A 16,160-nucleotide genomic window follows, 5' to 3' on the forward strand; every position below is an offset into this window, starting at 1 on the left:
GATGATACAAGTCCGTTTATTGTCTATTTCAAAAGTCAAATTTACGACTATGAGAATGACAGAATATTAATATTCTCAGTAAAACAATTGTGGAAATGAAAGCATTGCTTTGTTTCTTAATGATTCCAAAAACACAGTAAAATTACATAAGTGTTACCTGCACGCTTTACTTAGTGTTATACGTAAAAGGACTCATAAGGTAACATGAGGTTGTGAAGTCACATTAAGTTGAAACTTATTTGAACTACTTAATTTTTTTAAATATGTTACAATACAACAAATACACCACACCAGACATCATAAGCTCCTCATATGTTGTGAGAGATCAAAATAACTATAGCTAAAGTGTTGTGGAGTAAGAATGTACAACATCTCTCTTGAAGATGTTGAAAAATTTGGAATGTTCTTGAAGTATCGCCCAAGAATTGCACAGCAGGACTTGTTAATTTATTTAGTGAAGAATGGAATATGTTATTTTTCCCTAGAAAAAGAACGAAAGAAAAACAGGAACTGCTATTCTGCATAGTTCAGTTTGAAAGATAAAGGAAGAAACAGGAGGTCTGGAGTGCCGCTGATATGGAGTGAAAATGTTTTGAAACGATTAGAGGTCAAGAGGAATGAGATGCTTTGCCTGCTTGCGTTATGTGCAGAACAACTTATACATCATTTTGTGCAGATCTTTCATTTGTTCATCTGAAATTCTGCCTTTAAAGCTCTTTTATACAGTGACTTTCTTAATCACCCTCCCACTCTCTACAAGAACTTGTTTTCCATCCTCTCTCTCCTCTCGTGTAATCTCTCTCTTCTTCTTTGTCAGGAGGTAAAACACCACCACCCCAGCCACCACCACCAAACTGAGAGCCAGAATGACAAATCCAAGTCCCAGCAAGTGAGAGGTTCCCACTCTGGAATGGGTCAGTTGGTCCCACAGACCCACGGCCACGCAGCTGATGCCGATGAGAGTTCCCCAAAAGCCAAAGGCCAGCATGCAGGATCCACAGGACAGTTCAACACCCCCGGTCACCACAGTGACACCTGCCACCGACACAACGCCGCTCGGTAGGGTCACCGTCTCAGGTTTACAGTTGAAGGAGACGGCAGAGTTGACATCTGTTAAAGCTGAAGGATCAAGGGCTTCCATCTTGGCTGTCATGGTTGGCTTTTATCACTTGCTCGGTAGCCAAGAGTGATCTTACATGGAGTCCTTCTGTTTCAGTCCTAAAACATGACAATTAGTCCTATTTAAAAAAAAAAAAAGTACTTCCATCCACCTTTTCCATTGTTATTTGTACTCACCTGACCCCAAAACTGCTGCAAGTCACCTTAAGTCTCACTATGTGACAGGGAGTGTGTTTATTGACATTTGATTATGAACCTTGTGTAAAGCTTATGTAGCTCATTAGATATATGAGGAAAAAAGTTAAATAATCAAAGGTCAAATATTTGTTTGAATGATATTTCTATCATATCTGTGACTAACAGCTCATGAAACATCAGTCACACGTCTTTGGTACTGTTTAAAGCTTTGGGATCGCCACTACAGTTAGTGTAAACAATATTTAGCTACATATCTAAAATGTGTTATAAGGACTGAAATATCAATTAAAAAATAGCCCAAAAAACAAACTATTTAAATCGATTACAATAGAAATGCAGATAAAATCGGCTGGCTTCAATCTCTTCACCTTTTGAGTTCATGACATGGTTTGGCTGCATGTCTTTACATTTAAATAATGCTTGCTAAAACTCATTGTGAAAGAGACATTTGCCCTAAAAATTTCACATAGATTAGTTAATTACTGCAAAATTAAGGAACTATTGCAACATCTTTGATTTTTAGACAAACAAAAAATCCGTATCCTACAAAAAAAGTGTCGCTCTACTCACCTTTATGTCAATCAGGAGCTTAAGTCTCAGCTGTGGTTGTCACATGAAAACTCCCCTTGAATTCATAATCAAAACTGTTTGGGGTATGAACTTTCTTTTGCAAATGAAAGCCTGAAGTTGCTCCTTCTCTCTTGTCACTGGATGCAGAAATGGGAGCAGACGCCCAAGTTCTCACATATTTCGCCTACTTGAGGTCTCACAAAATGGTGGACGCAGTCATCAAGATTGTTGCCATAGTTTGTTTGTTCCTCTCTTTCCTTGTGTTTATAGGGAAGCTCTCGTCTGTCATTACACGTCATTATGACCCATTAACAGATATTTATCTGGAAACAACTCCCTTCCTCCTTTCCTTTTGCTTTCAGCCTTAAAATCAGAGTTGTGTCCAACCCAGGCATTGTTTTGGTTGAGAACATACTTTTTCCCTTTTTTGTGTGTGTGTGCTTTCCTGTTCAGTTTTCACATGCCCCTGTCTTAAGTCACTTGTAGGTGAAAAACTACAAGTTTAAGTTGATCGACTTCACGACTACTTTGAAATAAGATCAGTATTGTTGTTCACAGACACACACAAGTAAAACATGTATAAACTTCATGTGGCAGAATTATAATCTATATTTCTACAGTCGATACTGTAGCACAGGTGAAGCTTGAGACAGTCCATTAATAAAGCATAATCCTGCCCAGCAAATAGGGTTGTGGCCATTGGCCTAATTAGGTGTTCTTAGATTTACGTCTACTCCTGTTGACCTTTAACTTCAAGAGTTTATTATTATTTGTCAGCAACTGAAGCCTAATTTCATGCTGGAAAGCAATGTTATGAAGAAATAGTTTATACTTGATCAAGCGTCACTCACTCAGAATGCGCACTGCGCTCGGATGCCAGACATACTGGACATTTTTTCACATTTAGGAAAACATTTCAAAAGTAGCTGCAAATCCTCAGTCATTCTCCTGCCAGCAGTTAGTCCACCCTAGGCAACAGGTCACATGTTAGGGATTGTTTGGTGGGGAGGACGTAATTCTTTTGGCCCTCACACTTACAGGATGAAGATGACAGTAATTGGCTAAGTGTAGGGGGCAGAGCAGGAGTAATCCAACAGATGGACTCTGAGCATATTTATGGAGCAAAACATATCTTTTTTCAAAAATACAAACGATACATGAAGGATTATCCGATAGCTAAGTGTACAAATGTTTTATGTGCATGTTGCTGTGCTTTAATTCTTGGCGTTTACGCTTCTTTTCTTGTCATAAATAGAGTAACGCACCCACCTCCATTCTATGTTGGTCTGTAAAGGATAATCAAGGGGATAGTTTTAGTCTAATCAAAACAGACATAACTGAAACAGACTGATGGAGGAAATTTGTAAGACAAAGACTGTCTTCAAGATAGTTTGACCTGCTGATTATTACCGTGGCCTCGCAAAGTAAGCTAACAGCTGTTAACAACTAAGATGGAAATACTCAGAAAATGGATGGAAGAAAGTTTGTAACGGTGAAACAGTGTGCTGGACACAATTTGGCATCAACCCAGCTAAAACAGAATTTCAGAGAATAGGAAAACTGGGGTGCATATTTGAAGATCTAGCTCATAACAACAAATCCAACTCGGACACAGAAAGGGCCACCTAACAGGGGCAACGCTGCAGCTCCCGCAGGACAGGAAGGAGCTCGAGAGCTGGGCCGAGACGGCTGGCGGTGGTGCTGATGATGTGAGGGGCGTAGGTGTGATTGGGGATAGAGGTGAGCCTGAGTAAGTTAAACTGCCTGAACAGATGGTGGTCTGGACTTAGATGTCAGTTGTCACTGAAATAGCAGACGTAATGCTGGAGAACTTAAAGCTAGCTTTTAAATCTCGCTGGAGGGCGGGTTCACAGAGACTCCCAGAGAGCATCTGGTGTTAGCCAGATGACATACATTTGGTCTGTGATTTTGTGCTTCTCAATTTCATGAAGAAGTTGCACTGTAAGTCACTGAAAAAGACAGGGTGAAGAGTTTTAATAAAAGTGCAATGATTTACAAATAACTCAAACCCTGTATTCATTGGAAATTGCTGAAAGACAACACATCAAATGTTGAAACCCTTAGTAATCATTAATTGTTTTTATTTATTTATTTATTTTACCAATGCTAGTTTTAAATGCTGGAATAGGCTCCAGCCCCCCCCCCCGCGACCTGACCGACGGATTCAGCGGTATAGAAAATGGATGGATGGATGGATAGTTTTAAATGCGATGGCACCAACTAAGAAGAGAAATTAATGTTTTTTTTACCATATTTTACCGTAAATACTACATCCATACCTGAAGAAGATTCATCTATTGTATTCCACAATCATTTATTTTTATTTTGGAAGATTCTGTATCTTTTTGTTGGAAAAAAAATAGATACAACCTTAAAAAAAAATGGTTGGAAGACCTAAGAGGATTTGAGCTGCTAATTGTGTCAGGTCTCTGTTGTTGAACCTTTTGTTTCATAATGTGGTAAATGTTTTTTTGTTTGTTAGAGGTCTGAACTGCATGCTGGACAGTTCAAAAGCAAGGCATTTTTCTCACCTGGACCGCAGCACATGTTGCTCCAAAACCTGCATATATATCATACATAGATGTTATCTTCACAGATGTACAAGATGCCCATGTTGTGTGCTTTATAGCACCTCCATACCCTCACAGGTGCCAGATTTTGAGCTGTGTGCTGATAACAAGCTGCACGGTTCCTTTCTTGTTTGCTTTGGAGGATTCAGCGTCCATGATTTCCAAAAGGAATTCAAATGATTCCTTAGACCGCAGGACAATTTTTCACATCATCTTAGTTGATCTTAGTTTTCCCAGATCGTGTTTATATGGAAGTGGCAACAAACTGTCCTCAGTAGCAATGGTGTTCATTGTGATATAGTGCTGCCTGAAGGCCTGAATATCACTGTCACCATTAGTCTCCTTATTCACTGCAACTTTACATTGAGTCAATCTGCTGAGCTATTAAACAATCTTTTTGGGAACAATTCCACATGGTTTGACTCAGATTCTAATTACTCTAACACGGTCACACATTTTAGATCTGTCCAGACTTCCAGACCTAAACAGAGAAAATAAGACTAGCGGGTTCATTTTAGTCAAACGCTCATCCACTTTAAATCCCGCATTAACAGAATTAACCCAGTCACCTCCCATAACAGTGATTCCCACCATCCTTCTTATCTCTCACCGTCTGACAGTTGAGACAGACGCTCAGTTCTCCAGCCGTCATCTGCCCACACAACACACAGGTAAGATCTCCTGAGTTACTTTGATTATCATGCGATTTGACGAATAGTTGATGATACATTCAGGCGTTCATAAATGACAGCTTAAATATCTAAACCATGTTTCTTGTAAAGTGTTTTGCAGGGTTTCGTTTGGCCTTTAACATCAAAGGAAGAAGCAAACATATATATTTTGGATAGAGACCAGAACCATTTGGTACAGGAGAAGAAAGCATCCGGAGGAGGCAAATACTTGCCATTGAGTTTGACAAGTTACTGAGACAGTGAGAGCAACTGCCATGGGAAATACCACCAGCAGCGCGATATCAAAGGAGATCCTGGAGGACCTGAAGCTAAGCACCAAATTTACTGAGACTGAAATCTCCCAGTGGTACGAGAACTTTCAGAAGCAGTGTCCCACAGGACGCATCACACCAGAAGAGTTTGAGGAGATCTATACCCGCTTCTTCCCCGAAGCTGATGCCAAGAGCTACGCACGGCATGTGTTTCGCTCCTTTGACACCAACGATGACGGCACTTTGGATTTCAAGGAGTACATCATTGCACTGCACATGACCTCCAGTGGAAAGACGACCCGGAAACTGGAGTGGGCCTTTTCACTGTTTGATGTGGATAAGAACGGATACATCAACAAGACAGAAGTGAAAGAGATATGCCAGGTAAAAGGGGGGGGGTTGAAAGAAAGGGTTGATCAAAGCCAGAGTCAGACAGAAATCAGTTTAAGATAATTGGTAGTTTAAGGTAATTCTGGCATTTTCCCTTAAACGCGACTTTTAGATTGTTGTGCAGTGTTGTATCAAACAGTTTTCATCTAAAAGTGCTTGAAACAGGTCATCGTTTCCTTCACAATTATGATGAATCAGATCATAATATTCTCTTACTCATGTCTTGAGATAAAGGTTTCAGGCTTGACTGGAAGGAAATCATAATCAGGATTAACCAGCTGTTGTGATGGATATAATTTAATCCAACACAACAAGATTGCATTGGTACTAAACTGCAAATCTTATGTGATTCATTTTTTTTATATTTTCTTTGATAAATACTGATTTAACTGGATAACTTTGAAGTTTATTGCTGCGTTATATTGTCAGGTTCCCCTGTTATTTTGTTGGTCCACCTTAACTGTGTTGCTGTTATGTGGAAATTTGCAATCCCTCTTATTGTATGTAGGTCTCAGCCATGATTGCCTGTGCAATTAGTCGTCTGTTTGACCTCTTGATAATCTCTGTGATTATAGGTTAAGCACTCAGACAATATAAGCAGTACTATTCTGTGGCAAGGCCACTTTTAACTTTTAGCTCTAACCGAATCTATCCATGATCTTCTGTTTAATCCATGTGTGTTTTTTTTCTTATTCATAAGCTTTTAGTGTACAATCACCGTGATAAATATTATCCATTGTTTTCATAAAGTCAAACAAACTGAGGTATCAAAGGTCCCTGTATTCTGTTTTAAGACAAATGAGAAAGATTTGTAAGAGGTTTAGAAAGATCAGCTGAGAATCCAGCTTGAATCGTAATGGGATTTATTTCCTGGCCAACTGGCCTGAGTCCAAAAGCATTCTGTTTACACTGACTGCATGAAGTAGCTGAATTTTGATACTTTAACAGCTATAAACTTAACACTGTCTTGCATTAAAACAAGATCAGATTTTTGTTTGTATGTTTGTGAGGAGGTCTGTAAAACATTAACAATGAAAAAAGACAGATCGAATGAATGAATTGAAACTATTCACCATTGCAGAATATTTCTAAATGATTTGATATCTTCTATCTATGCATTCAAAGAAGAAAACTAAAGAGAGTAAATCACTGATGGGGCAGACTAATAACTAGTTTAAACAGGGTCTCAAATACAGAATGCATTATTTATGGGTAAGCAGCTGCTTAACCCTGCCCCCTTTCCTAACTGATTCCAACCTCAAACCTTTTTATGCAGATATAGATAACATCTTTAGATAACAAGGTTATATTTACAGTCTCCAACTCTTCCAGCTCACCATCTGAACTATATTGGGACCACACGATCAGAGGGGTATGACTGAAGGCAAGAACAGGGAGAGAAGACATGACATCTCAACGTTTGGCCCATGGCCTGAGTCTTGGCACTAATCCATGTTAATCTAGGTGTCTTAAATGTGAGAGATGAGTGCTTCCTTTCTAAGTGGGACACACTCTTTAACCCCTGAACTCTGAAATGTGCAGTTATTTACTTCCTACTGGATTTTAAGTGGCCCATTTCAGATGGACTGCTTCTAAAAAAGACATAAAGGCGGCTGAATGTATTGTTGTGGCTAGCCTGATTATTTATTTGGACATATGTGGTAAATGTATTTAGATGGATCATCTGCATTTTAACTGCAATGGTCAGTCTCATTAGGACTGTTGTTGTAGCTGCATTTAGTGAGATGATCAGTTAGCAGGTGGGGATTACTGATTGATCATATAATAACTTGTTTGTATTCAGCCAAATTGCACAGATCACAGTGACTTATGGCTGTTTGCAGGATGAAAAAACCTTTAAGAAAAAGTTCTGGCTTGTTGCTTTTCGCCTAATGTCAAGCTGTTTCACACCAGAGGCAATATAAGCCACACATTCACAAGGCCAAAATGAGCCGCAGAAGGCAGCAGGTTTTCTAATTTGTTCTACAAATTTCTTGCCATGTGCACATTTCTTTTCTGTGCTGCACAGATGTTCGCTATGGCTGAGAGAGAAAAATGATGCAGCATTTTTTCTTTATCTTTACTCTCCCCAACCCACCCCCACCCCCACCCCAGGCAATATTTAAGCTCATCCCAGAGGAGGACCAGAAGAAGCTAGCAGAGGATGAGAACACCCCTGAGAAGAGAGCCAACAAGCTGTGGGCTTACTTCAATAAGAAAGACAATGGTATGCAAGCATTGTTATTATGGTCATTTTTGTAAATCACAGATATTGCAGTCAAACTTTGTAATATTCTGTATATATATATATTTTTTTGTATCACAATGTTTCGGAAATTCTATTTTCAAATATGCGAATGAGAAACTGTCTATCGGAATATGTGTTAATTCACAAAAAATTCCTGATTAGAGGCCTGAACACTGAATAAAACTAGGTCCCATAAAGAACTGAAAAGGAAATACTGTCGGCAGCCATTTAAAAAGTTACATTTTGGCAACTTTTTTGGAATAAATGTCCTGTAAATTAAAAAGTGGATAATGTCTGAACAAACAGCTTAGTTAAAACCTTCAAAATGTGTGTAAGAATTAAAAGTAATAGGTGTCTAACTCAGACTATGACCAAGTAAGGAAGAAAAATTAGACAATGGACCTTGCTGTTATGGATTGTAAAATTACATAAATTTCAGTTTGGATGCATCATTTAGCGTGTCATTTATATTGTATTATTTATCTCACACATCATCATTGTGTCTTTGAGTATTTAGAAAAGCGCTTTTAAATAAAATGTATTATTATTAATATTAGGGAAAAAGTAAGAAAGTAGCTTTTAAATATCACCATGACACCAACATTGAGACAGTTATTTTGTTGTTCAACAGACAAAGTGCAGAAAAACAAGCACATGATTTTGTATTTAAGATGATTTTTCCCACTAGTTTGACTAAATACGAGTTAATGATATACAAGCAAACGGGCCAAACATTTAGAAAGTGAAAAAACATTGCTTTTTCCAGTAGTTTTCGTCTTAAAGGGGATTTAAAATCTGTGTTCTCTGTAGCAAGTATATCTCAGCAGATGTTCTAACATCTTGTAAGATAATCCACATTTAACAGTCAGTTGTTTGGCTTAACAAAAATGGAAGAACTAAATCCACCTGTGGCCCATCTGCTCATATAGTATAGCTTCACTGATGTAATCTTTATTATGTATGTACCAAACATTTGTCATGAAACCTTAAGTGACATTATAGGTGCATGCTAATATCCTACATGCATGCGTGTGTACACGCGAACACACAAAAACATGACACACACAAAGGAGATAAGAGAGGATTTATAGAGTCCTCATTCAACCTTAGTTTACCAGCCCTCCTTTCTGTCTGTCCTGATCAGTTTCCTCCACATTTTAACATTTCTTTCTCCTCTTTCTCCTCACAGAACGACTGGCTGAAGGCGAATTCATCAAAGGAGTGATTGAAAATGAAAACGCAATGCGTCTAATCCACTATGAACCTCTGAAACAATGAGGTCATTCATATCTATCCTCTCTCCCTTTGTCTTTCATGGCAAAACAACCTTTTTATTTTTTTTCCTTCATTCTCTCGAATGTTCCCTCGATTTTCCCTTTAATCCTCTTGTCCCTCTGTGTAAATACTCTCTGCTTGCAGTGTTTTGGTTGCGACTAACTTTTCAATAAGTTTTTGATTGTATTCAATTGTCTGTCAGTGAATTCATATTAGGTCAGTAGAGGCAAAGCATTAGTGTTTTAAAACGTGTGTGGCCAAAAAGCAGATTTAGAGTGAATACAACTACACATATGAAGATAAAATCAATATATCGTTAGGTATCATGAATATTGTTCCATTGTTGACTTTCAAACACATCAAAAAATTTGGCTCTGGAGAAATGAATTGTGTAATTGCAATTATAAATGTATCCCGGCAGATAGTTGGCTAGTTTGAACTTTTTTACAGACTTTGAAATGTCCTGATTGAGTGTAGCTCTCGGGTGTTGTTCTTTATTCACTGCACAATAAATTAGAGGTTTTCTCATACATCTGTTGTTTGGAAATCGATTTATTTATCTTTCCCATAAATTCCTCTTTGACCCAGAAACATACTTTAAAGTATAATGATTGGGGCTGACAAAAAAAATGGTGCTTAAGGCTCCAAGTAGTATTCAATTGTATTAATCCCTGACAGAAAATCCAGGATTATCTCAAAAGTGTAACCAACAGATATTAAAGGTAAACAATGTAGGTATGTTTGTATGTCTTCATAGATTACTGCCTTTATAATTAAATGTTAAACACACTGTGACTACCTAAAGCTCATTCCTAAACCATTGTTTTCGAGATGTTTTCATGGTGCAGATGTTAAAGAGTGTGTGTCTTTGCGTGCCAGTATTTCTTTCCAACTTTCCTTCCTCTCCGTCCCTTCACATCTTTCCTCTCGATTCCTCCTTCTTTCCATCCAACTCAGGATTACTGGTTTACACATAATCTTCTGTTCAACATGAGAGAGCAGACTTTTCAAAATCTCTGTAATCTTTTTATCTCTATGGGTTTGTGTGTGCTTCACCACAGAGAAGCCGTGTTTGCCCGAGTTGCTGGTGTGCATGCATTGCAACAAAATTATGCCTCTATCATAAGTTCACCATTAGAAAAATAATATTTTGACAAAGGAAACATGCTGGATGCCAAACTCAGATACATGAGAATGTATTGTATATCGATTTGACAGAACTTTGACATGAGTTCACCATTGAGATGACGGTTGCCATAGCAGGTTATTATATAAGTAATATAGTAAGACAAACACTTGAATTACATTTAGAATTGTACATTTACTTTCCGACAATTAGGCACAGAGAAATATGAATACATCATAGTCTTAATATTTTGATATGCGCTGATCAGATTGCCTTTAACCACAATGAGTTCGGCCAAAGTTCACAGAAAGCAGGTGACAAAAAAAATCAGGGTTTGTTTTCAGCTCATGATGCAGTCTTTCCTTTTCAGGTTGTTCAGCCCTTTTAGTTGAATGTAGCTATGTTACTGATCCCCTAACAAGGCGAATCAACTCGCTCCAAGTTATCCTCCATCTCATCCCTCTCCCTCTCACAGTCCTCACACCCATCGGGTCCACAGCCTCCCACCAAAACCAGAGTCGGTACGTCCCCATTTGCCACTCCGACCACGCTGCCGTTGGGGGGCCACGCCACGTCAATCATGCCGTCTGGACAGTGCAACAGCCCGCTGACGGAATAGAGCCCGCCCCCTGACACTACCTCTTCGTAGGTCGGTGCGTGAGTGGCGGCTCTTGCCTCTTCCAAGCGTATTCTCTGTTTGCGCCGTAGCTCAATGATGGTCTTTGTGTAGGAGTTGAGCGTGACCACTGCTGCCCCCATGCAGCAACTGAAGGACACCCAGGCAAGGCTGAGAAAAGAGGATTTAGAATAGTTTGGGGTCAAAAGAAATGATATAGTGTGCAAATAACTCACATCTTAAGGACATGCTTGGATAATTCCGGCTGTAATTTGGTCCACGAAGAGCAGCCACTTACGCAAATGACCAGCCGTAATCCCAGGACTGAGGTCTCCAGTCTTTAGGACCCACAATCACTGTCATCTGAAACACTGTTGTGAACATCATGTGTGCTACCATCCCAAGAAGACCTACACAGCAGATACAACCAAATATGAAATCTTGGAAACTCCGGTAAACATTCAACAGAATGATTCTAGCGGTAATATGAGAGGGAGATGACGTTTGTAAAAGAAATCAAATAAAGTAAAGCTGAGTGATACCCTCACCTGATAGCACAGTACAAATAGCAGCATAAGCATTGATTTTTAGCGCGTGCATCTCTTTGTGGGAGCACAGGACTTCCAGCCACATGAGTAAGAAGCCCATCCCCAGCAGGCCGATATATGTAAACTCAGAAATAACTGACAGCCAAAGCACACCTGCAACATGTGAAGACATATGTGTACAGTGTAATGAAACAACCCTTAATTTGATTATAAAATGTGGATATAAAAAGTGGTGACTGCTAGTCAATACACAGCTTACCTTGTGTTTCCCCTGGAGTTAAGTCGATGAAGCTACGACACACCTCCCCTGCTAACAGTATGGAACATATGGAGATTTAGTCAAAACTTTGAAGATGTGAGAACCCAAACATCTCTGAAATTAGCAAGGACACTTTCTTTCCATTTGAACACCTTGTTCCCATGATTTAACGGCTTGTGGAACCACCTTAGCAGCAATAACAAGAAGTAATAATATTCTGTATGATGTGGTCAGTCACTCACATCATCGTGGAGGAATGTGTCCTGATTCAGCCATACTTTAGCTGACAGATGGCCTCACATTTGACTCTAGCCTACAATACTTTGGTATACAGAGGAGTTCATGGTGGACTCAATGACTGCAAGGTGTCCAGGTACTCCGGCTTCCTCCCACCGTCTAAAAACATGCGTGTTAGGTTGATTGGTGGCTCTAAATTGTCCCGAGGAGTGAGTGTGAGTGTGCATGGTTGTGTGTCTCCTTTGTCTCCGTGTGGCTGTGTGAAGTGGATTCAGCGGGTATAGAAAATGGATGGATGCTGTGTTTGGTTTTCTCCAAATGTGCTTCTGTGCATTATGACCAAACATCTCCACTTTGGTCTCATCTGTCCAAAGGGCATTGTTCTAGAAGTCTTGTGGTTTGTTCATATATAACTTTACCAGCCTAAGCTGTGCTGCCATGTTCTTTTTAGAGAAAACAGGCTTTCTCCTGCAACCCTTGCAAACAAGCCATACTTGTTCAGTCTTTTTCTAATTGAACTATCATGAACTTTAATATTTAACATGCTAAGTGAGTGGGTTTTTTTTGCACATTCTCTGAGCATTGTACGATCTGATCTTGGGGTGAACTTGAGGGATATCCACTCCTGGGAAGTCTTGAATGAATGTTTTCCACTTGTGAAAAATCTTTCTCTCTGTAGAACGATGGACTTGCAATAGTTTAGAAATGGTCCTTCTTCTTAGATTGATGACGGCAGCAACACCCGCTTCTCTAAGATCATGATCTGATCAAGATCATCATCTGATTAGCAGAAACTAGCTGCTACTCTTGATTCTTTGTGGAAGCAGTCACAATATACTTAGTCTTTCACACACTACCAGAGTATTTGTATTATGTCCTGATACTTAAAACCTTATGATGGGAAGTCTCACCATCATTCTGTGTCTCACAGCTTTCCCAAAAGCCGGTGTGGAAGTATCTGAAGGCAAACTTGTCTTCCCCTGTCTCCCAGATGTAGTGAACTGCGTTGGCCAGCTGCCTTTGTCTGATCTTGGACAGCTCATCTCTCCTGGCTGGAGACAGAGTGCGGTTGAAGGGGTTCTGAGTGGGACCCTCTGTATGAGATGACACAAGAGGGTGACAGTGATAGAAAAGTTTGTTCAGGCTCAATTTTGCACCCTGTTATTTTGGTTTTGTTAAGGTGGCTGGCAACTAAAGCATTACCTAACATGCTCTGTCTCAAACCCTTTTGTGCTCATAAGCATCAATGAATTTTTTTTTTACCTCGGATTGAATATGACAGAAAAGACTGATTAACTGCAGTTTGAGCATGTGTTGTCAAGCAAGTGCGCAAAAAAAAAACACCCACAGAAGCACGGGTATTTTTCATCATCAAACAGAGGCGTGTTTAAAGGGAATATAAGGGAAGGTCCAATAAACAGGTTAATATTTAGTTTGTGCTTTAGAAAGCAAGAGAAAAAACAGTTCAACACATCTTATTCACCTTTCAGCTGTGGCGTGCTCTATATTGCAGTCACATGCAGCCCTGTCAGTGTGTTTTATGAATCAGGTGTCCATCAATGTGCAAGAGTAATCACACTGTGGATTAAGTGGATTAAGCATTACACACACCCGAGAGCAGGTATTGTCACCCTCTGTGACAAAAAGAGATTAAAACAAGAACAATCACTTTCTACAGGGGTGAAAGCCTGTCGATTTATTCCTGTCAGATTAGTTCCAAGTATTGCTTGTTATAAAGAGAATGTGTAAAAACTGAGAAATTCATCACTTGTGTAATCAGATTTCAGGAATGAGAGATTTTCAAAACAATTTAGAGGACCTCTGAGAGGAAATGACCGTGCCCCCAAACACGCTCATGACATATTATTCTACTGTACACTCTCACGCTGCATCATAAGGACGTTTGAATTCTTGTGACATTCATTTATCATTGAATACAAACATTCTAAAGTCTCAAAAGCAAAGCTTTGTCAAAGCCACCTGACCTCACAGTCCACTCGTTGGCTTTTCCCAGATATTTCTCGTGTGCAAACCAGAAAAAGAAAAAGCCCCAGAGTAGATTGTTTTGCCAAATCATAATAATTGCTGCTAATTGCACGATGAGCTCACCCTCAACAGAGGCCATAAGTTTAAGTTTCGTCACAGTGCTTAGAGGAGAGACAAAATGTTTGTGCCGCACTGAGCACCTGTGTGTAGAGAGGTAACCTGTAGCAGTGACGGGTGGTGCCTTGTCAGTTACAATGTTTCAACATTCGAATTATTGCTGAGTGCCACAAACGCCCAACGCCAAGAAAACGTCAAGGACTGTTGACTTAAGGTGACTGAAAGTCAAAATGTCAGAGGCAAAACGGTACATGCCTGTGAACGTGTTGCAACGGAAAGTGGGATTAGTCACCAAGGAATATTTCCCACTTTACTGCACTTAGATTTCTCCCCAGTGTGGCTTTAGGGTTTGTGCGTTTTCTCAAAACTTCCCAAAAGCTCCATTTAAAAAATGTGAAGCATAACAACATACATTTACTGAAATAAGGTGCCAATTTTAAGGTACATGTACTTTACTGTCTGCTTCTTTTAATACATTTCTATATCATGAAATGCTGCTTAAATCTCCATACTTATTTTAACATACTGTATTGTGATGTCACATACTGACATAGTGGGATAACATTTTAATAGGTGTGTATATGTAAAATGAAAAAGCAAAAACAATTTAATCCGTCAGTTTTGAAAAGGAAATGCTTGATTTTCCTTTGACAAGAACAGCTGCTAAGAATATGTTCTAAATGCTGCATCAAGCAGCCGAGTGGGAGATGCAAGTTGAGTTGTGGAGGAGACTTTACAGAAGCTGTAACCTCTCTTTGACCAGACAGAGTACTGTCTAGCAGCACAAAATCCATCTTAGTAGCTGAGCTTATGGTGCACTGGGAGCTCCATCTCTCACCAAAAAAACAAAGCCAAGTACCAGAATCTTTTTTAGGAAGCCCTCGCCAAAAGATGGCATGCGACCCTATTTCCTAATGAAGCTGGCTGCTTTGGTTTCCCAGCAACATCAGAGCACTATTCCTTACAGAAGATGGATTTGGAGCCTAAACAGCTGAAGAAAGCTATTGGAGAGATAGATATTGCAGCTGAGACCAGCTCAAGATGGCTGTGGTTGACAAGAGCTCACAGTTGGAACCCAGCAGCTGGCCAGGACTGATGGGCTACTCTGTCAAACGCCATCAAAAGGGAGAGACCTGCAGCATATCCCAAGTAGCTCTATCAATATCTGCTTGCAGAAAAGCATCTCTGATGTTTATCCTACTCATCAAATGTGAAAAAACATCATACTTTACCTTGTAAGAGAGAATTCTAATACTTTTGGCATTGTTACTTTTACAAAAATAAAGAATGTGTACAGTCTTTGTCACTGTTAGTAGCACATTGGTTGATGGACGTGGAGCAAGTAAAAATTGTGTCAACTTTAAGACCTTTACATTGAACATTTTGCTCAAAAATAGAACCAGAATAGTGTCTCGAGTTTTTTCTGCCTCGTGATGTGAGGATTATTTAGCAAAACGGGAAAAATCTGGAGGGGAGGAGGGGCACCTAAAAAGTAAATGTTTAGAGCCTGAACCAAAGCTACCTAAATGTACGAAATGAAGAGTAAAAAGAAACAAAATTAAGCACAATGATGTTGAACAAAGCACGTTTTCCATACCTGTGGTGTAAGGCTCGCTGTTGTTCTCGCCACAGTTCTTCATTTTAACAGGAGACAGACAGAGAGGCTTGACCACCTTGTGCGTGCCCTCACACCAGTACGAGGTGCAGAGTGCCAGAATGGAGAGGGTCAGAGCCAGAGTAGTCAAGGTCAGGGAGAGCAGGGAGCGGGACCGGCGTGACATACGCTCCAGCATGGCTACGAGGGGGACAAAGGAGGCACGGGGCACCAGAAAGAGACACAACAGGTTGCAAGGACGACAAGAGGAGGACAGACGGGGATGCTACACGTGGGAATAAGACGGACGGGACGGAGTGTAAGCTTGCAGCCACAGATGTAG

The 16,160-nt window shown here is 39.8% G+C and overlaps 3 protein-coding genes across 3 annotated transcripts; 1 reads left to right on the forward strand and 2 right to left on the reverse strand.

Moving 5' to 3' along the window:
* LOC142380786 (uncharacterized) lies at nt 1-2,109 on the reverse strand. The gene is made up of 2 exons (XM_075466692.1): nt 1,888-2,109; nt 1-1,218 (listed from the first exon to the last, which is right to left on the reverse strand). The coding sequence occupies exon 2, from the start codon at nt 1,151-1,153 to the stop codon at nt 719-721; it is 435 nt and encodes a 144-aa protein (XP_075322807.1). The 5' UTR covers nt 1,154-1,218; nt 1,888-2,109; the 3' UTR covers nt 1-718.
* Nucleotides 2,110-5,366: 3,257 nt separating this feature from the next.
* rcvrn2 (recoverin 2) lies at nt 5,367-9,337 on the forward strand. Its single transcript, XM_075466695.1, has 3 exons — nt 5,367-5,805; nt 7,927-8,038; nt 9,249-9,337. The coding sequence occupies exons 1-3, from the start codon at nt 5,425-5,427 to the stop codon at nt 9,335-9,337; spliced, it is 582 nt and encodes a 193-aa protein (XP_075322810.1). The 5' UTR covers nt 5,367-5,424.
* A 1,330-nt stretch (nt 9,338-10,667) lies between these two features.
* On the reverse strand, nt 10,668-16,016 carry LOC142380787 (germ cell-specific gene 1-like protein). The gene is made up of 6 exons (XM_075466694.1): nt 15,821-16,016; nt 13,032-13,214; nt 11,884-11,931; nt 11,625-11,777; nt 11,375-11,486; nt 10,668-11,247 (listed from the first exon to the last, which is right to left on the reverse strand). The coding sequence occupies exons 1-6, from the start codon at nt 16,014-16,016 to the stop codon at nt 10,875-10,877; spliced, it is 1,065 nt and encodes a 354-aa protein (XP_075322809.1). The 3' UTR covers nt 10,668-10,874.
* Nucleotides 16,017-16,160: the final 144 nt, after the last annotated feature.

This window comes from Odontesthes bonariensis, chromosome 5 (assembly GCF_027942865.1).
Source record: "Odontesthes bonariensis isolate fOdoBon6 chromosome 5, fOdoBon6.hap1, whole genome shotgun sequence".
NCBI lineage: Eukaryota > Metazoa > Chordata > Actinopteri > Atheriniformes > Atherinopsidae > Odontesthes > Odontesthes bonariensis.